The sequence below is a fragment of the Alexandromys fortis genome, unplaced genomic scaffold, assembly GCF_014885135.2.
Source record: "Alexandromys fortis isolate MF-2015 unplaced genomic scaffold, M_Fortis_MF-2015_v1.1 scaffold_70, whole genome shotgun sequence".
In the NCBI taxonomy this organism is placed as follows: Eukaryota; Metazoa; Chordata; class Mammalia; order Rodentia; family Cricetidae; genus Alexandromys; species Alexandromys fortis.
In genome coordinates, this window is record NW_026067955.1 from 1,735,379 (window position 1) to 1,757,788 (window position 22,410).

Here is a 22,410-nt window from a genome sequence, read left to right on the forward strand (position 1 = left end):
GGGAGTCTGCAGAGAACCTCACACCCATAGTTATGTTCTATTGACAAAACCTGCCCCTCACCCAATTAACTGCTAATCTTAGCGGAACCCGCCTCACATTCCAGCTATCCAGGGAACCAGGTGTGGCCACTTGTGACTTCTGGCCTGTCTGTCTGAATGTAACCGAGCTACGTGACCGGAACCACGCGGCCTGCGAGATCCCGTACCCTGCCCCTCATCCCTTACCATATATAAACTGTAACCCGTCCCTAATAAACGGAGGCCTTGACAAAGTTGCTTGGCCTCGTTCTTCTGTCTTAGCTCACTCCCTTCCAGGTAGCGCCCCTCCGAGACCCTGGAATAACTGGATTGCGGGTGGGTTACTAACCCCTAGACTGAGTAGCCCACCCAAAAGCAATCCACACTTCCCCATGAACCCCTAAAAGTAATGATAAACATAGATTTTTTTTCATTTTCATTTTTGAGATTACAAAATAAGTGTACTCTGGCATGAGACATACTTCTCCATCTTTTGCCACATACTCCTAAGAATAAGATTACTGGTCATGAAATTATACAGGCCTCTAAACCTGGTTTTTGGAGTTAGAATATCTCCACTCAAGAGGCTGGAAAATCAGGAATTCAAGGTTCTCTCTGGCTGTTGTAGGCCTGAGGCTAATCTGGGCCATCTGAGACTCTAACAACAACAATAACAAAAAGAAAAAAATCTTAAAAGTTCCTCAGGCTGAGCTGCAGCAGAGCTCAGATGGCAACGCCATTGCTGCGTAAGCATGAAGACTGGAATTAGATCTCCAGAGCACACACTCAAGTTGTATACACACACACTGCACCTGTAATCCCAGAGTACAGAAGAGGGAGATGGAGAATTACCAGAGCAAGCTGGCTGGTCAGGCAAGCAGAGCTGACAAGCTTCATATTCAGCTAGGGACCCTGCCTCGGGACATGAGGTGGCAAGTCTTCCTGGATCCTGCATAGGAATGTACACGCATGCAGGAACACACACCACAAAAGATAAGAAAATCTGCAGGGACTAATAAATCCTACAAACAACAACTGAAGCAGGTATGGGGCTGCATGCCTATAACCACAACACTTGGAAAGCTGAGACAGGAGGATCACAAGGTCTTCTATTATATGATGAGACTCTGTCTTTAAAAAGAGAGAGAGCCGGGCAGTGGTGGCACACACCTTTAATCCCAGCACTTGGGAGGCAGAGGCAGGTGGATCTCTGTGAGTTCGAGGCCAGTCTGGTCTACAAGAGCTAGGCTCCAAAGCTACAGAGAAACCCTGAAAAAAAAAAAAAAAAAAAAAAAAAAAGAAAGAGAGAGAGAGAGAGAGAGAGAGAGAGAGAGAGAGAGAGAGATAACACCACCACCAAACACCAATTAGGCCGGAAAGTGGTCCTTCTGTGACACACTTAGGTTTGGTAACTCTCATAATTTCCTTTTGAATTTTCTACCAATTCACAAAGCCAGGGAAGCACCTAACAGTTCCAATATGCAAAGCACATTTTTACATGAAAATTAAATATTTTATATTTTTGGTTGTGATCCTAGCCCTTAATGGCTGAGCCATCCCTCCAGGCCGGGAATTAAGGATTTTAAAGCAAGCTCGGGAGCAGGGCTGTCACTGGGAACTGAGGCGACCCTGGGTACTACATAACCAGGTAGCTGGGCTCGGCTGGCCAGCCTTCTCAGCACTGCAGCCTTAGTCGTCCCTAAGAGAGCTTTACAGTGTGTGGTGGGTAGGAAAAAAACAAACAAAACAAACCAACCAACCAACCAACCAACACTGAGGAGTTTGGGTACTTGTGGGCCTCCCTCTAAATTGTAACTTCTAAGACTCCTTAAACCGCCAGGCTAAAAACACTCTCCACTGTATCTGTCCAGTAAGTTCCCCCTTAAAGAATGTTATGCAAACACGTCACAGCCTCCATGGAAACTATGTCTGCTGTACAAAGTTAAGCTTTTGTTTTTGAAGAAAGAGAACGAAGTCTGACCCCAAGGTAGAAATATGTATTTATAAACTAGATGTTTTGGAACAAGTAATGATTTTGTCATAAGATAAAAATGTTGGAACCTCATTTACAAGGTCCTTTCTCAAAGTCCGAGGTACGCTACAATGTGTGCAGCCTATGACCCATTTAGACACCACCACAAGTGTGGAACACGTCTGTGCCAGCCAGGATGTGCCGGAGCACACTACAGACACTGACACGCCTCCAAAACGCCAAAGACGCGCTTCTGCTCACTGCCCACCCGTGCTTTCTGTCTCTCTCTCTCCCCCACTGCCTGCCACACTACAGCATGGGCAAGTGTGCCAAAGGAAGAGCAATCAGGCACCGGTTCGTTAAGCTTCTGCCCATGACGTATCAACTGTGCTCACATTTCACTGCCCCAAACTAGTCCCATCCCGGGCACACGCACCATAACAGGGGCCAAGTGAAATTATAGAGTATTTGGATAGTACTGACAACTACTACTTCATAAAAGTCATTACTGGAGTCAGGTAGACCTCGAATCAAATCGCAGGCTTACCACTTACAAGTATAATTACTTTTTCCATCTGTAAAATAGAAATAGGACTCACCAGCGTGCAAACTTTTGCTCAGCTTGTTAACTGGGTCATGGTCCTATAACTGAACATGGAGGTAGTGAAAAAAATCTACCACCAGCAGAATGTTTCTGAATACCAAGAGCCGAGAATGGTTCTAAGTCGACCGCACAGTGACTCTGAAGTTTCGGCAGCACTCATCCGTGTTGCGTGATGGGACTTCCCTGCAGCCTTGTTACTGAACACACAACATGGACACCGTGCCCTCCACGTGTACTTACGCCACACACAGATGGATACTGCTTGAAACACCCGGGCTAGAATTTGAGACCGCTGTGTGCGATGAATTGCAGTGTTAACTGTGCATACAAAGTCTTCTGCTCTTACAGAAATGCGGTTGGCAGTGGGAAACTGCTGCTTTTAGTGCTTCCCCGTCAGTCCTCAGCACACCCCTAGTTTATAGTACATTAGAATGCTTGCCTGCTGTTTGCCTGGGAGGCAGAGGCAGGTGGATCTCTATGAGTCCAAGGCCTGCTTGGTCTACATGGCAAGTTCCAGAGGACCCAGAACTACACAGAAGAGACTGTGGGGCGGTTTGGGTGAGAATGGCCCCCATAGGCTCATATTTGAATGCTTGGTTTCCGATTGGTAGGGTGATAGGAAGGGTAGGAGGTGTTGTGGCCTTGTTAGAGGGGGTGTGTCACTGACATCAGACACAGTGTTATTATCTTTCTGCCTCTGTCTTGTGGATCAGATGTACACTCTCAGCTACTACTGTTCCAGGGCCTTGCTTGCCTACCTGCCACCATGGCTTCCTGCCATGACGGTCATGTGCTAACCCTCTGAAACTGTAAGCCAGCCCCCAATAATTAAAAGCTTTCTTTTATGAGTTGCCTTGGTCATGCTGTCTCATCCTGGCAATAAAACAGAAACTAAGACAGAACCTGTCTCAAAAAAAAAAAAAAAAAAAAAAAAAAAAAAAAGCTGTTTGAGGGGCTAGAGAGACGGCTCTTAAAGAGCACCTCAGCTCCCAGCACCTGTATCAGGGCACCTCAGCTCCCAGCACCTGTATCAGGGAGCTTACAATTGCCCGCAACACAATCTACAAAGAGAGCCAAAGCCCCTGACCTCTGGCCTGCATGGGCACTTGCATTCACACACACTCACATGCACACACACAATACATATTCTTCAATTAATTTTAAAAATTAATTGCTGTTTGAAGGCTGGAGAGGTGGCTCTGCAGTTAAGATTACTGACTATTTTTACAGAGGAACTGGGTTCGATTTTCAGTACCCACATGGCATCTCATAGCCATCTGTAACTCCAGATCCAAAGGAGCTGATGCCCTTTTGGCCCCCGTGGGCACACTACTTATGCCGTATGCATGCACAGATATAGGCACACACATGTATATAAAATAAATATTTAAAAACTGATGTTTGAGTTGCTGGCTTGGGTTCCATAAAAGTTGTCATAAGGAAAAGTTCATTAAATGAATTTTGGCTTGGGACTAAAACAGAATTTCCAGCAAGTTTTGAAATGGCTTTAAACATATTTCTGCCAGCTTGTGCTACTTATTGATATAAGGTAACCTTCTCATCACTGACAATTATAAAACCAAAACATCAACTCTAAAACACAGCGATGTGCGTGCACTACATCCTACAATTAAAAAGAAAAATCTGCTAACATTTAATTCTATGTGTAAAATTAAACAGGCACACCAAAATTTTTAAATAAATAATTTATGATTTATCATCAGTAAATGTTTGAATTCTATTATCTAGTTTATATACATATGCACCCAAAATTGCATAAAATTACTTGGTCACGAAGGGCTGGAAGTAGAAAAACTTAAGGAGCCCTGTGTACAGAATTTTCAAAGACTAAAGGACATTGTGAGGTTAGATGCTCGGCAGAACGCTTGGCTTTGATTCACCCATTCAATAAACTTTACGGGGCATCAGCCAGGCACCATGCCCGGAGTGAGCACACCGTATTTACACACTAAGTCACAGTTAATTTTGTTACCTCACTAATCCATTTTCTGTTGGCATGATGAAATCCCCGAGACTGGGTACACTATAAACAGGCTCCTTTAGCTCGTGGTTTTGGAGGCTCAGAGTCCAAGACTAAGGGGCTGCATTAGCCTGGACTCTGGTGAGGCTCCCCTGGTCATAGTATAACACAGTTTAGAAGCAGAAAGGAAACATGACCGAGTACAGAAGGCACCGGAAGCACAGGGCCATGCTGTGAGACCAGCATTAATCCTTTCTGACTATGGTGTTAATTACCATGCGTGGCCTGATGACCATGCACTAGACCTCCATCACTAGACCAGGTTTCCAGCACACCGATCTTTGGGGGACACATGTACATCAGCACTGTCATTACAAATGCCTTCTGAGTTCCAACCACAGACGCAGAAATAAGCCGCCAGAGTCAGAGGCGTGTTAATTAACTGCCAATTAATCTCAGATATTCATTTTCCTTTTATATGGTGAGAGGACACATGGCCTTGTGGCGTACAGCAGTCATCTGTGTGGGTTTAAGCTCTGTCTCCCATGTTGTAAGGTGAAGCAACATACGGTGTTTACAGAGAACTCCTTAGGAGACCATACTCTGTCCACGTCATCCCCCACTTCAAGCTTCTAGAACACTGGTTCTTTCTTAAGACTCATCCAGTGTCTTGGTTTCTTTTCCCAGTGTTGTGATAAAACACTCAGACAAAAGCAACAGAAAGAAGAAAGCTTTACTGGGGCTCATGGGTCCGACACAGCAGACAAGTCATGGAGCATGAGCTTGGGGTAGCTGGCCACGCTGGAGCCACAGTCAGGATGTTGAAAGCTGTGAATGTAACTCAGGATCCAAGTTCATGAGATGGTGCCGCCCACATTCAGAGTAGGCCTTCTCACTCCAGTCAAGTGAAGGAAGAAAATCCTTCATGGACCTACCTGGAGGCTAGCCTAATCTAGATAACTCTGACAAGTGTGCCCAGAGGCTTGTCTCAAGGATGTCTAGAGATGGTCAAACCGACAACATTAACCATCACAACAGTCATGGACTGGACGGCAGAAGTAAAAAACAAAGGAAGACTCGGTTCCTGGCACTGGAGTTACTCCAGCTGTGGACTTAAGACGAGAGATGTTTGTCTTTCTGGATCTGGGTTACCTCACTCAGGATGATTTTTTTTTCTAGTTCCATCCATTTGCTAGCCAATTTCTTCTCTCTCTCTCTCTCCAGGGTTTCTCTGTGTAACAGCCCTGGCTGCTCTGAAACTCACTCTGTAGACCAGAACTCACAGAGATCCGCTATCTCCCAAGTGCTTGGATTAAAGATGTGCATCACCAGCGTCGGGCCTGTACCCCATTATTTAATTGGTTATTTTTAATTGGGTCTAGTTTCTTGAGTTTCTTATATAGTTTGGATATTATCCCTTTGTCAGATGTGGAGTTAGTGAAAATCTTTTCCCATTCTGTAGACTGTTTTTGATCTATTGATATGTCCTTTGCCTTACAGAAGCTTTTCAGTTTCAGGAGGTCCCATTTATTAATTGTTGATCCGATCATATTCTGTTAACCAAGCAAAGCTTCCAGTGGAGGAACTAGGACACCAACCTAGCCACAAAACCTTCAACCTACAATTTAGCCTACCTGCAAGATGTGCTTGGGGAAAGGTGGCACAGAACTTCTGGGAGTGACCAACCAATGACTGGTCCAACTTGGAACCCACGCCACCAAAGGGAGCCATGCACAACCCTGCCTGGAGGGCCAGGAACCAGAGACTAGGTAGCCCAGATACCTAAGATAGAACCAAAGACGACTGGGAAAAAAAGTCAATAAAATGATTCCTAATGATAGTCTGCTACACTTATAGACTGGAGCTTAGTCTATATCAGAGCTAAGTCATCATCAGAGCGGCTTCATCCAGCAACTGGCGGGAGAAGATGCAGAGACCCTCAGTCAAACATTAGGTGGAGCTTGGGGAATCCCATGGAAGAGGGGGAAGAGAGGATTGTAGGAGCCAGAGGGTTCAGGAACGTCATAAGATTGTGGCCCAAAGAATCAACTAAGCAGGATGCATAGGGGCCACAGACTGACGTGACAATCAGGGAGTCTGTATGGGACTGACCTGGGTCCTCTGCATGTATGTTACAGTCGAGTAGCTTGGTGTTCTTTTTTTTTTTTTTTTCTTTTTGGTTTTTCGAGACAGGGTTTCTCTGTGGCTTTGGAGCCTGTCCTGGAACTAGCTCTGTAGACCAGGCTGGTCTCGAACTCACAGAGATCCGCCTGCCTCTGCCTCCCGAGTGCTGGGGTTAAAGGCGTGCGCCACCATCGCCCAGCTAGCTTGGTGTTCTTTGTGGGACTCTTAACTGTGACAGTGGGGATTGTCTCTGATGCTTTTGTCTGCTCTTGGGACTCTTTCCCTCCTACAGGGAAAGGGTTGCCTCGTCCAGCCTTGATACGAGGGTTTGTGCCTAGTCTTATTGTAACTTGCTACGCTGTGTTCAGTTGTTATTACTGGGAGACGTGTTCATTTCTGAAGTGAAAGGGAGGAGGGGTGGATCTGAGGGAAAGGGGGTGTAGGGAAGAGGGACTGACTGGAGAGGAGAAAGGAGAAACTGTGGTCAGGATGTAATATATGAGAGAAAAATAAATAAAATTTTAAAAATGGATGCTTCTTAAGAGAACAGTAACTCTTGACAGTAATTGTACATCTTCAGGAGAAAATATATCAACACAGAAAGGATCAGCATGTGGCAGAATGAGGAAGATCAGGGCTTTAGAACCTATCTTTTTACTTCCCTTGCCAACCTTTGGTAAGCATTTAACTAGCCAGGTTTTGGCTTCTTGTCTAAACCCTCTATGACCCAAAGACTCATGAGCAGTCCGTGTGATACACACGGAAAGAAGGCATGCAAAGCCTCTCTGCCTTGAGGAACGTGGCTCCAGTGGTCCTCTCTCCCTATTCTAACTCAACACTGGAATACCCAACAGTCACAGCTACAGGATGGCGTGTCTCAGTCCAAAATTAGCCACAGGACCACATACATAACACTGGTCCCATAAAACAGTAACGTTTACTCACATGGTACTCATTTTGGTTTGTCTAACTATAGACTACGATGTTAGTTTAACAACAAAATTATCTAACAATGCTCTCCTAAGAATTTAACTATATAGTTAAGGTCAAGGTGATATTTCAAGACTGTGTGAGGTCAGGTGTGGTGGAACACCCCTACAATCCCAGCACTGGAGGAACTGAAGCAGGAACACTGAGACCAGCCGAGGACACATGGTAAGACCTGTCTCAAACAAACAACAAAAAGATGGGCTCAATCCCAGTGACAGGTCCATAGCTTCTCCAGGGAAACCATCAGTGGTGAGGTCATGACTTATGGAGGAGAAAGACAAAGGGGAAGCAACCAAAAAGGCCCACTGTGGACTTCCTTTCCAGGCTAGCATGAAGTAACAGGGGTTAAATTTAATCTCCTGCACAAAACGACAAAAATGCAGAGTAAAATTTCAAGTTATTGGGTACAGGAAATGAAGGATAGGATTTCTGAGAAATTACAAGAAATGAAGTGAGCTCTCCTACCATGGCCCACAAAGAGCTGTAAAATATAAGTAGGAAGAAGACAGAAAAAGGCAAATTATAAAGGGCCATACAGACGTCAGTAATGTCTCTCACTGCCTGGAGAATTTCCATGGTGAAGTGCAAAAACAAAAATAAAAAAACAAACAAAACAAAAAAAATCCACAAACCCAGGCAGGATCTGGGGAGATCTCCCTGAGTTTTAAGAGATGGAGCTGTATGGCCAAGGAGACCAGAGAGGCAGGAATACATGGGAGAGAACACCAGCGCACACCTAGAGTGGACACAGTCCACAGCGCAGCTCTGCTTAGCACACACGGCTGGGGAAAAGCCACCTCCAAGTATTTAAGGAAGCACTGCCTAGAGTCATACAGTGCACTGAGCCTTGCCTACTGCTCAGCAGCGAGAGCCAAAGACGCTTCATTTATGGGCCAATGGGTAGCGTTCCCTCAAGAATTTTCCTTCAGGAGTCGGTGAGGGTTAGTCCTAAACCAAGTTCTCTGCTGACCTTCACATGGTTTAAAAACAGACTCGAAAGAATGCAACTGTTTCCAAGTAACTTATCCCGTGGGGCAGGTGGAGGGGGGAGGATGTTGCTGGAGTATTTATAGGAACACGAAATTTTCCTGGATGTAACAACTTAAAATTCACAACAATAAGGACCTACCAAAAAAAAATCACCCAACATACAAAGAAACACTGCTATTTTGCTATTACTTTAAAGCAATTTTCTTGAAATTTTACTGACTCTTAAGTTGTCCTTAACAAAAAATCATCTTAATTGTGTTCACCTTACACGCTACTTTGAAAACCCCTGAAATAATAAAAACATTTCTAAGGCGAGCAACACCGTAATTAAAAGCACAAGCTTTACAGACAAAAAAAAAAAAAAAAAAAAGAAAAAACAAAAAACTAGAGTCTGAATTACTCCCAACTTCTTCCTAAATGCTTAGAAAAGCCACAGAACATCCTTCAGTTTCAGCTGATTCATCTGAAAAAATAATATTGGCTTCTTGGGACTGTAGTAAGAGACAGGCACAGCTCACGCCTTTGATCCCGGCACTTGGGAGGCAGAGACAGGCAGATCTCTTGTGGGTTCCAGGCCAGCCACACGTTCAGACAAACATCACTAAGGGTTGACCATGTGGCAGGAAGCACAGCAAGCGGCACTAGAGACATGACCGAGAAGGGGCCTCGAAACACTCTACACGGAGCACACATTAAAAGTTCATCTCAAGTACAAACTTCGTATTCCATCTCTTAGTTTCTAAGTAGGGCAATTATTTTAAGGTTCTCCTACAAAAATAAAAGGATCACTTATTTCTTTTTCTTTGAAAAAAAAAAAAAAACCTAAGAAGTTGTCAGGTTCAACCCATTAAGGCGTGTCTGGGAAATACTGAGAATCTGAAAAACATGGTAAAACTTTAATTGAACAGCAATCTGCAATTAACATCACCTTTCAAAATTCTCAAATTAACAGAGCGAATTATAAAAATGGACCAATCTGTGATGGTAATTTTCTTTCAGAAAAGCTGGGACAAAAATCAAGATCAAGTTTGTATTTCATTTGTTCTTCCCCCTTAGATGATGACACGTGGCTTAAATATTAACCCCATTAATAAAATATTTGCATATCCATTTTGAATCTAACTTAGTCATGCCTTTATAAATTCAGTTTATTAATTGCACTACAAAGCTGCTCACTCCACTCAAGGTCTTGCAAGTCCCTTCCTCTCAAAGCATCAGCAGTACCCGGGAGCTCGTGCCCGGGAGCTCACTGTGACGACAGGTCTCACTCCCCACAACACTCTATTCTGATGGAGTCACAATTTGCTTCTTAATAAAATCCCTCCAGGACAAATATGAACACTGATGCCTGAGTAGCAAAGCTGTAAACTGTGTGGGTTTGGGGGTTTTGTTTTGTTTTGTTTTGTTCACTGTTACAAAAAAGTTGATTTGCTGCCAAACTGTGTGCCCTGCAGTAACAACCCAGAGAAGTAATGGCGTCAGCATGGCGGACTTCCTCCGTAGACTGACGTCTCCTACCTTGACCTTACTTCTCAACGGGACTTGTAGTCTGAGGAGTCTTGCACTATTCCTCTCCCTCCTACGTAGACAGTTTTGTCAGCACGTGGCTACTGTGATGAGCATCCTTTTTGAAGCTAAATAACCACACATATGGGATCGCTCCATAAAATAAAAAAATCAAAAGGGGTTTATCCATTTGAAAAAAAACCTTCCAGAATGATTTTATTATAGTAAATCTCTGTGTATCACCTAACACATAGTTTTATTGTAGGTACCACATGTTTTAAAGAGAAATTCACATGGGACTTGGGGAGTACAGTATTATTATTATTATACAATAGTCACAGTGCCTATAAAATAGAACAAATCTTGTTCCTCTTTCATTTAAAAGAAAGATATGACAGGCTAAGTTGAAACTGATCACAGCGGGCAGGATGGCTGGGCACAGAGTCAAAGCAAGGTACAAAGGTCCAGTTTTCAAAATCCCTGCACACGCAGACTTCATCTCTTGTCACTATGGCCACGGTGTTATGTCAAACATTTGAGCACGGCTGAAAAGTGCTGTTCCTTATAAGCAATTATGAAGAGCTTTGCAAAGAGAAGATAAAAATTGTAACAACTGTTGACACCTTAAAATGGTCAAAATGGCCATGCTCTGGGTTGCAGTATAAGAGTTACCTGGCTAAATCGGAGCCAATGCACCCAACACGGAGAAAAGGATTGAAAGGGATTAAAGAGTTGCTAGGAGAAATTATCGAGGAGCCTACGGAAGCAGTCCTGGAAGTTAAATATGTCCTCCAGCATCCCTGGCCTTTTATAAGATCCAATTATAGATCCGTCACACTTGCATTGAACTCCTCCTCGCTCCATTTTGCATTTTTGGCCTACATCTTCTTTTAGGATACAGAGTTCCACAAGAGCACAACAAGGTGTTTAATGATTTTTTTAAATGGGCCTAAATATATTGATTTCCAGTTTTAGAGTACCGTTTACTCTAATATTTCAGCAAGTCATGAATAATTCACAATGCCCTATTTCTATTCATATCCCCAGCCAAAGCTCTCAAAACTGTGCACTTGGCTCTATTTCACCTATCAGTCGCTTTTCAACCCACTTCTGGCTGGCTTCTGCTCCCTTCACCTACTCAAACGCCTCTTTGGCCATGAACAACCCTTCAGGTGAGTAAATACAATGGACGCCCTCTCGTCGTTATTTTACCTGACGGCATCATTTCGCAAACTTAACAAGCATTCTTTCCCTCCTGAGAGAACGCTCCTCATTCTCGTAGGCACTTTGCAACTCTCCAGCCCTGGTCTCTCTGTGAGGTTCTGACACTTCTATCTGACCGGCAGCTGTTGCACTACCATGGGAACAGATCCTGGAATCTCTTCGAACCTCGGGACTGTATCACCTCCATGATGCTCACACCGTCACACACACAGCCCACGGCCGCCTTCTGAGTCCAGAACTGAGGACAGCTGGCACCCATTGTGCCCACAACACTCAACATGTGCAAACCTGAAGTCTTAGATCCTCCTGCTTCCCCTCCAGTGCACCCCATTCCCTTATTGTTGCTTCTGCCAGAAACCAAACCCCTTTACCCTCGTTGCTCACATTCAATCAGCCGCCAAGCCCTTTCATTTCTATCCTCCAAAGTAGATGCCCTGTTTCCCATCTCTGCTCTCACCCCCCTCTTCCTGCAGGCCTGAGGTGGCATTAGCTCTTGTCTTCCTGAATTCACCGACATTGTCCTCTAACTCCATCTACAAAGGCAGAGTGATTTGTCAAAGGAGAAAATGACTGAACCCCTTCCTGCGGCTTCCCCGTGGGTTCTAAGATAACAGTCACGAGACACCTAGCGTCCTCTCCAGACACGGACACCACTATCATTCCCTTGGTTCCCCAGGCGCCAACCTTTTGGCTTCTCTCTCCATGTTAGAGCTGCTAAGATCTGAGGTTTTCTCAGGTGTGGCACCTTTCCCATGTCATACCTTCCACCTGGAATATATATGTCTCTTTTATCCAACCAAGGGCGATCCAAAAACAAACACCTCAGTATATGTGCACAATGCCTTATGAAATAAGACTTTTTATTCCTATTTTGTCTCTACTATACTTATTTCAACATGACCCCAAGATATTTTTTCTGTATATATATTTTTCTGTATGTATATAAATGAGATTCAGAGAAGCCAAGTAATCTTAATCCAGAACATGGAGACTCAGCACCAAAGCTGGACTTCAGGGGCTAGCAGTGTAGCTCAGTGGTAAGGCACATGCTCGGCACCAAAATGCAAACAGCTAGACTCTAACTTTAGTCTTGTGGAGATGCTTGACTACCAAAGAGCATGACGATTGAGCCACGGATGGAGTAGTTATCCCTGCCACAATTTACATCGTTATCTGGGTAAGTGCTATGTTCTCAGAAAATCAGGTCCAATGAGTCAAGACACACAGTTTAGGGATTGGGCACTTAGATTACCAAGCACTGTAAAAATGTAAACAAAACCTTGCATGAGGGAAGGGACCATTTAGGCCTTGCTCCACGCTAAGTCCTAGCAAACTGAACAGTGTCTGGCATACAACCCATGTCCAATCAGTATTTGCTGACTATGTGAATGTTTATCTCACCTTTGCATATTAGTTTGAGAATGAAATCAACCACAACTACGCCTCCTATTCCTACTCAGACACGAGTTTGCTATGTTAGCAATCACCCGCTCCGGTCCTCATAGGGGTGGGAGGGTGGGGCACTGGCCCTAGGTGCCTGCTGGCCAGGGTCCTCCCTCCTTCCCTGGGGCTCTAACAGAGGAAGTCCTTTCCACCCTCAGGCCTCACCTTCCAAGAGGGCGAGGATGCTGCAGCACCTTCCGAGCTAGGCCCAGGCGACTCTCGGGTGTCCAAGAGCATGAAGCGGCCATAGCGCTTCAGAGGCCACTGGGAGACTTCTCCTGGGAGGCCGAGGCCCGAGCGGACACTTCCCGCCTCAGCCATGCCTGCCCAGGGTCATGGAAAGCCCGCCTCCACGTGATGACTCACAACTATCGGCTGGCCAATCAGGAAGCGCGGCGGCTCAAGACCCACCCGAAAGAGGAGGATGCCTTTACCGGAAGTGTGGTCTTCACTAGTTTTTGTTTGCTTGTTTACTTTGGTTTTTGTTTTGACGTTGGGTACCCAAGAGAGATTGCCTGGAAGTGAGGCTGTTATGCCTACAATTTGGGGGATTTCAGCGCCAGCACGGGAGACTTCACTTCCCTCAAGGCAGCCCACCTCATCATTCATCAGCCCCGACTGAGCCTTGAGAATTTCCCAAACTGGCAGCCTTCCTGACCACTAAACCCTGGGATGAGGCTGACTCTCTAGGGTGTCTCCGTCCTCACAGCAGTCTCTCAGATCATGCACCTTTTCACATCTGAACCCCAAATCCACCACAACCATTCAGGAACCATCGCTACTCCCTCACCATCCTGTGCCCCTGGACATATCCCCTCCTTTCTTCACCAGAAGAGAGGAGCAGATGGGTAAGGGGCAGTCAGGCAGCAAAAGGTGTGCCTCCATCAAACTGCAAGCAAATGACGTTTCTGGGTGATTTATAGCCGGCAAAACATGCCCACGTCTGTTAGTTCATTTATCCTCCCGACAACCTTGCGTTGAGTTACAGAAACACAACAGGGATTTTTACCCGACCGCCACCCCCAACCCCAGAGAACTGATGGTGGCAAAATAAGGTCTGGAGAGCAGACATTACGTATCTGTGGACAAAACCAGTGAATGGCGCTGCTAAAGCAGGACTATAGGCCCAGGAGTCTCTTCATATGTCTGCTCCACTCACAAAGAATGTCCGTGTTTATACAATCTGGATCAAGCCAGGACAATGGATACAGAGAACGGAGGCTATGGAGGCTACGTTAACCAAACACACAGTAAAAATAAACTGAAAACGTTATCGTTTTTAAAGTTGAGTTTTGTTTTCTTTCTGATTTGAGACAGGATCTCATTCCGTTGTAGCCTAAAGCGGTGTCAGGTGAGCCTGCTTCAGCTTCCTGCGTGTTGGGGTTATGGCTAGGAGCCATCAAACCTGGCTCCATGCAAAGTTTTTAAATTACACAGATGTATAGAGAATGGTTGGGAAGGTGGTTGTTTGTTCAATGCAACACACCAACTAGCTACAATGTGCAAAAAAACTCTGCTAGTCAGCACACCTGGTTACAGAAACGGTTTCCCGTTCTTAGGATGCACACCTAGCCTCTGGGCCTCAGGGTCTAACAAGGAAGAATGGAGCAAGGTGCAGACAGTCATTCATCTAAGGTCACGTGCCGGGCGAATAGCAAAGCCTCCAAACTGTGGGTTCCACAACGGCTCCCACTGTGTCAATCCAGTCACAAAGAATTTAAGTATTTATAAGGCTGGGTCACTCAGGAGCTGGACGGGCATAACTGACAGGAAACACTGTGTCATGATGTCACAAGTCTACCGAGAGGGAGCAGCGGCGGTGGCATTTGACTTAGAGCTGGAAGCGCTAAAGTTTCCTAAGGAATGATGCGGAACCTGGACTCCCACGGTGGGGTGGAGGGGGCAGCTTTGCTGCAGGAAAGCAAGGTCATGCTCTAAGACAGAAGGGAGCTGGGCAGAAGAGCACCCAACAGCCACAAAGCAGTGTGGGCCTTCCTTGGCAGGCGGTCAGGAGTGTGGGAAAATTGCATAAGCAAGTGATGCTATCTTAGAGGTGGTCCAGGCGGATTAATTTTGGGGGCCGGGGGGGGGGGATGAGCTAAATTGGATTAAAGTCAAGGGGAATTTGCTACGTACCATTTCAATCACCCAGTAAAGCTCACTGAAAGGGTCAGGTTTCAGAAAAGGCTTCCGAAGGTCCTGGAATGACACAGCCGTACTGTGCTTAATGTGGTAGCGAAGAGTCAAAAGCTCGGTTTGAATCTCGGGTCTATGGCTTGTCAGCTGTGTGACCTTGGGGAAATCACTCAACCTCTCTGTAAAGTAGGGCCATTAAACAGCAGCCTTACGGGATCACGGCAAGATGAAATAGGAGCATATGGGAGGAAACACTTGGCAAACTGTGAAATGATACACGTGTTGATCCTTTCTGCTTCCAGGGTTAAAGTGACTTTCCATGGGCCGGCTACAGGCAGGGAGGATGGGAACAGACGCCTGACATTGGGTCTCTGGGGCACTCACCTTCCAGGCTGGGGTTGCGGCTGCTGTCAGACACCCTTCAGAGAACAGATGGTGCTCACAGTTGGGACCCTGTCAGTGCCCAAGGACACCCAGAGTCCTGCTGAGTTCCCACCTGCAAGCTCCCTTCCTAGACAATACACCTGCATCCAGATTCTGGGGCCATCAGCATCTGCCAAGAGCAGGTCATGTCTGCAGAGGGAGATATACGATAAAGCCACAGCCCGAAGCATGGGAGCTTGCACAAACCTACACTATTAATGAGAATTCCTTGAACACCCAGTCAGCCCAAGCACTGTAGAGAGTAAAACCTACTAGGGTTCTACCTTCTTCTAAGGCTTGCACTAGTGTGTGTGTGTGTGGGGGGGGGGGTCAGCCCATCGAGTAAACCATTGCATCTCCTTAACAGCTACGTGTCTTCTTTTCTAAAGATACAAGTGAAATGTTTATTAAAGTACAATGGAGGTTTGTGGTTTTTGCTCTGTTTATTTTTATTTTTGAGATGGGGAGTCACTATGTAGCCCTGCCTGACATGGAACGCCCTATGTAGACCAGACTAGCCTGAAACTCTCACAGATCCCCCCCCCCCGTCTGTTTCCTGAGTGCTGGGATTAAAGGGGTGCACCACCACACCCAGCCGACTAGGTGAGTTTCAGCACCTGTGTACATTCATGGAACTACCCAAAATAAGACATGAAACATGTCTGAGACCCTTACATTCCTTCCTCTGGACTCCACAGACATGAAAGATGGTGAACCCATTGTAACTACCATTTTCTTTTATTTTTTTTTTGAGACAGGAGCTCATGAAGCTCAGGGTGACCTCTACCAAAGATGACCTTGAACTCCTTCTGCTCCCACTACCCCCACCTCCCAAACGTTGGTATTACAGACACACATTTCCAAGCCCCCTGACTTAGATCTGCTTCTTTTGTTCTTTGTAATTTCATTTTTAGGCTTTCTATCAACAACTAACACTTTTTTAGTACCAAACAGCATTCTATTGTATAAGTAACTCACAGTTTACCTTTAAAAAAAATGATTCCAGGGCTGTGGGGATTGAAGCCAGGGCCTCACGCACGCTAGAGAAGCATCTACCGCGGACATACATGCCTAGCCCGTGCTGTGACTCTCTTCACCTGAACCCAGTTTTCCACTGGGTTTTATTTGTTTTTATTTTTATGAATGCCTCACACAAGTATTTTTTTCCAGCATATGCTGCCATTATCCTAGGAATCTCTAAACATAAAATGAAGGATGATTGAGGAAGACAACCGTCATCAACATCACGCCTCAGTATACATGTTCCCCCACACAAGTCTGCCCACACACATACATAGCCCCCTCCCCAAGAAATGATTCATTTCTCATGTAAGATAGGGGTAAGTGACTGGTTCATCTTTGGGGTGAACAAGTGCCCACACCTAGGGCGTTTGACCTTGAGATAAGAGGATGAAGAGTAAGGGCCAGGCACACCCTGTGCGTTGTGGGAACAAGATGTGCTCTGACTTTTAGAGAGTAATAAGTTATTGATTATGTCCCAAGAATCTATTTGTCTCTTTCCCTCCTCTCTCCTTGGGTGGGATAATGCTGAGATTTGTGTAATGCCTTTTCCCAGCATTCCCTAGTGGGATTCAGCTCCAGCTGGGAACGATTCTTTTCTGTCTAATTCCCTTCTCCCTCCTTCTCAGTGTTTCCTAGGATCATCTCCAAAATAAATTATTTGTACTTGAATCCTTGTCCCAGGATCTGCTTCTGAAACAAACTAAGATGGCAACAAACAAGACTGAAAGAACCTTAGATTTAGTTTTAAGACGACTGTAGAAAAGCGGATGGTACAAGAGCTATACAGGAGAGGGGGCATCATTCTCAGTCTGAAGACCCTCCCATGCCTAAGTAACAGCAGAATTTGTGACCTAAAGTACTGAATGACAGGTGACTGTTGGCTAACACATCACCCTGTTGGACAAACTCATTCCGGTGTAATAAACACATAACCTCCACCCCCCAGACAGGGCATCATTGACAGACAAGAGTTTGAGTTGGTAAACCAATGATTTTATTGTATCTTCTTGCAGAGCATGGGTGAGGGGCTACTTACAGAGATGTGGGTGATCCCAAAGCATCCACACCACTGAAAAGTCTCAGCCCATGATGGATGAAAATTTCCCACAGCTGAATGGATGGAGCCCCATTCTTTACCTTTTCACAATCTCTAGATTCTAGCATCCCCACACTCCCAGTCCATGGGACCATGAGCAGTCAGAGCAGAATTACCAGCAGTTATCTGGGAGGTGCAGAAAGGAAGTGTCTGAGATAGCAGGTGAGAGTCTAATATTCCATCCTGCTCCTCCTTTTATGAGGGGATCTTAGCAATCTACAGGCCCCATTTCCAGGGCTGCCTGCAGAAGGTCACAGCTACTCTGATGAAAAGAATGATTATGTGACTTTGGAGGCTAGCTCTCTACAGTACCTCCTCTTCTGAGATGGTTACAAGACAGAAAAAAATAAATCCCACAGATTTAAAGAAAAAAGTATTTATTTCATTAAGCACTATTTTCAATCCTTTCTGCAAAAACTATTTTGCAGGTGACATTTGACATAGAGAGATGCTAGTTGCTTGAGAAATTGTCATAATTGTCCAAGGTGTACTGCAAAACTGTTTGTAGAGGAATGCATGTGGGTGTGGTAGAGTGCTTGCCTAGCATGCTTGAAGCCCTAGGTTGGATTCCCTAGCCCTACAAAAGTTGAGTGGACGTGGTGGCACAGGCTGTAATTTCAACACTCAGGAGGTAGAGGCTAAGGTTATATTTGATTACATGGTGAATTTGAAGTCAAGCCTATACACAAGACCTTACAAAAGAAAGGAAAAGGGGAAGAGTGGGCCTGGGTCTGCTGAACTCTACAGGAGCAGGACTGAGCCAGCGACTTAGGCTGGAGCAGGCCTGAGACAGCAAGCTCCATGGGAGCGGGAGGGGATCCAGACTAGGGACATTTACACAGGCAGGACTGAGCCAGCGACCTGGGCCAGAGCAGGCCTGAAACAGCAAACTCATTGGGAGCAGAGCAAACCCTGGGAGCACTGAACTCAAGAAATTGATCATCAAAAGAATAAATAATCCAAGCCGGGCGGTGGTGGCACACGCCTTTAATCCCAGCACTTGGGAGGCAGAGGCAGGCGGATCTCTGTGAGTTCTAGACCAGCCTGGTCTACAAGAGCTAGTTCCAGGACAGGCTCCAAAACCACAGAGAAACCCTGTCTCGAAAAAACCAAANAAAAAAAAAAAAAAAAAAAAACAGAAGAATAAATAATCCAATAAAAAATGGGGTACAGACCTAAACAGAGAACTCTCAACAGAGGAATCTAAAATGACTGAAAGACACTTTAGGAAATGCTCAACATCCTTAGCCATCAGAGAAATGCAAATCAAAACAACTCTGAGATTCCATTTTACACCAATAAGAATGGCCAAGATCAAAAACACTGATGACAACTTATGCTGGATAGGTTGTGGGGTAAAGGGAACACTCCTGCATTGCTGGTGGGAATGCAAGCTGATATAGCCCCTTTGGATATCAGTATGGTGATTACTCAGAAAATTAGGAAATGACCTTCCTCAAAACCCAGCAATACCACTTTTGGGTATACATCCAAAGGATGCTCAACCATGCCACAAGGACATGTGCTCAACTATGTTCATAGCAGCATTGTTTGCCATAGTTGGAACCTGGAAACAACCTAAATGTCCCTTGACCAAAGAATGGATAAGGAAAATGTGGTACATTTACACAATGGAGTACTACACAGCAAATAAATAAATAAATAAATAAATAAATAAATAAATAAATAATCACATCTTGAAATTTACAGGAGCTAGAAAACATCATTTTGAGTGAGGTAGCCTAGACCCAGAAAGACAATTATCAATGTGGTTTTTAAACATACAGCAAAGAAAATCAGCCTACAAATCACAATCCCAGAGAACCTAGACAATAATGAGGACTCTAAGAGAGACATACATGGATCTAATCTACATGGGAAGTAGAAAAAGACAAGATCTCCTGAGTAAATTGGAAGCATGGGGACCTTGGAAGAGGATTGAAGCTCAATAAAAATCAATTAAAAATATAAAACGGAGGGGAGGAAGGAGAAATAGTTTTAGAATTTGATCATGTCCTTCTTAAAACAGACCAGGAACTCTAGACATTCCTTCTCCCTAGGATATTAAGTTGGCAAAGGCAACGGTGCCTTCAGTGTCCTCAGGTGCCTGGCACTGCAGGATGACAGATATGTGCACTTTTGCTCTGCCTGCTGAGTCCCTCGGCTGCAACACACAGAGTCTCTGAGAAGAGCAGGGCACCGTCCATGGCAGCGGGAGTTTTCCAGAACATCCCTGTTCTCATCAATATAGCCAGATGATGTGTCTCCATAATGTCAGAGCCCTGGCAGCTGTGTGTGAAGGGGATGCTCCTGTGAAACTTCACGTTCACAGTTAGAAAGCAATTATGTTCATTTCTACGCTGTCCTTCATCGGCAAAAGCCGGCTGTCCTGTTGCAGGTAATTGAGGGGACTTCAGTGTGACACAGACAATACCGACTTGTTCTCAGGCTGCTGCTCAATGGCACAACATGGGAAGAGATCAAGACTGACGTCTCCCATCCACTAAAGCCCCGAGAATAACAGGCTGGTTAGAAACATGTTTGCCAGCTGGTAAATCTGGGAGCATGCTTCGCAAAGAGGAGCTGAAAACAAACCCTACAGAAAACTACAAACCCACACCTTGAAGTGGACTGTTTTGTTCATATGGGAACCAGAGTTCCTGGCGTGGTTTTCCTTTTAGTGAAGGGCTGCAGATATTAAAATGGACGAAGTGGATGAGTTAAGACACTTTGCACGAACAAAGGGCAAACCTGGGAAAACTCCTTTCCTATCCAATACCCAGAAGTAGTAGAGCGAACGGGAAGTCGGAATTTAACATCTTAAAAATCTTATCCTGGATGTTGTTCCATTTGGGACATTTCTAACTGTGACACCTGCAACCACACTGTCAAGCCGAGGAGTGTAGACCCTCTAGAAAGCTATTCCAATTTAATGCTTCGCTTATTCCATGCTCTTTCCTTCCCCGGAGAAATCATTTTACCCACCTCTGTAGACAAGGACGGTGAGATCAGAGACAGATGAAACCATCATGAAGAAAATCTTTATGTTGAACAGTGACTCAGCAAGAGCCTTCTGAGCTTCATCGTTGAGATAATTTGAATAATTCAGCCGGCACTCAGCGTAGCTGGCAGTCAGCGAAGGCACCTCTGCAGCAGATGTTAGGTTAGGACTGGAGGAAGCTGGGAGGTCAGCTGTAGGCAGACCTCTGGGAATGGCAGGGGTACTTGCACCGTTCACCTGCATGCAGCACTTTATCTTGGAGGGCATCACAATATACTTTAGAATGAAAATTCCTTTTTTGAGAACATTCTCTCTATTTTAATATATATTTTAAATGATATTTTACTTATTAATACACATATGTACCACAGTGTGCATTTGGAGGTCAGAGGACAATTTGCCCAGTACATTATAATTATAATCCTTAAAATAATGACTCTCGTGCTGTGTGAATTTTATCACAAGAATTAAGGGTCCATTCTTCTGCACCCTCCATTTAATAAGTCCTCTGCAGCCACACTGGGGGCCAGGTAGTTTCAGAGCTTACAGGAGACAGGGTGAGCTTCAAGCCAATGACAGACCAACTCAAATGAAGTAGACGGCACTCCTAGGATGACACCCAGGGTTAATCCTTTGGCCTCTTTACTCAGGTGCACAGGAAAAGACACACATGCGCGCGCACACACACACACAAAGATATTAATAAAATAAAATATAAAATGCTTTAAAAATACATGTACAGATTTTCTTGTCACTGTTCCATAAACAATACAGAAGCACAACTATTCACATTGCATTAGGTATAAGTCACCTATGGATGACTCAAAGCATCAGAGAGGATTTGCATATGCGAATGCTTCAGCAGTTTATCTAAGGGGCTGAGCAGCTGGAAGTTGACATCTGGGTCTCAGTGACTCTCCTCAGTAGTTAACAGGATGATTGTAATTGTATACAAAAAGACCCTGTTTTGATCTTTGCTTCAGGGAATTAAGCTAAAAGAAAAAAAAAGGTTCTCAAACTTCACTATTCCAAAAAGAAAAAACACACAAAATACATACACACACACACACACACACACACACACAAAAACCCTTCGGGGCCATTCTCATATTGGACTGCTTAGTCACCCCTTAGTGGGACTGTTTGGAAAGAATTAGGAAGTGTGGCCTTGTTGGAGTACATGTGTCACTAGGAGTGGTCTTTGAGGTTTCAAAAGCTCATGCCAGGCCCAGTGCCTGTCTGTCTGTCCATCTGTCTGTCTCTCTGCCTGTCGCCTACAGATCATGATGAAAAGCTTTCAGATACTGATCCTGTATCATGCCTGACTGTTTCCTGCCACGATGATAACCCTCTCAAACTGTAAGCAAGCCCACAATAAAATGCTTCCTTTTATAAGAGTTACCCTGATCATGGTGCCTCTTCACAGCAATAGAACAGTACCTAAGAAACGGCCCATTATTACTTCTGACATATATTCTCTTTTTTTTTACATTTATTTATTTATTATGTATACAATATTCTGTCTGTGTGTATGTCTGCAGGCCAGAAGAGGGCACCAGACCTCATTACAGATGGTTGTGAGCCACCATGTGGTTGCTGGGAATTGAACTCAGGACCTTTGGAAGAGCAGGCAATGCTCTTAACCACTGAGCCATCTCTCCAGCCCCCGACATATATTCTCTTAAACATGATCTCAGCTAATCATCACTTTATAGGTCCAGTTTTGTCATTCTCCCACCATGTGAATTACTTATTCATCTCCTTTGCTCATTTTCTACTGGTTGTGACTTGCGTAAAACAGCTTCTCATACATTCCAGATACTATTTTAATACCTATTAATTATATTACAAATATTTTCTCATTTTTTCTGGTACTTCG

At 44.8% G+C, this 22,410-nt stretch overlaps 1 protein-coding gene across 1 annotated transcript in view; it reads right to left on the reverse strand.

The window, feature by feature from the left end:
• The window catches only part of Rec114 (REC114 meiotic recombination protein), a 96,694-nt gene extending 83,505 nt beyond the window's left edge, over window positions 1-13,189 (reverse strand). The window contains exon 1 of the mRNA XM_050151799.1: window positions 13,018-13,189. Coding sequence (XP_050007756.1) covers window positions 13,018-13,173 — 156 coding nt within the window. The 5' untranslated portion in view covers window positions 13,174-13,189. The remainder of the gene's footprint in view (window positions 1-13,017) is intronic.
• Window positions 13,190-22,410: the final 9,221 nt, after the last annotated feature.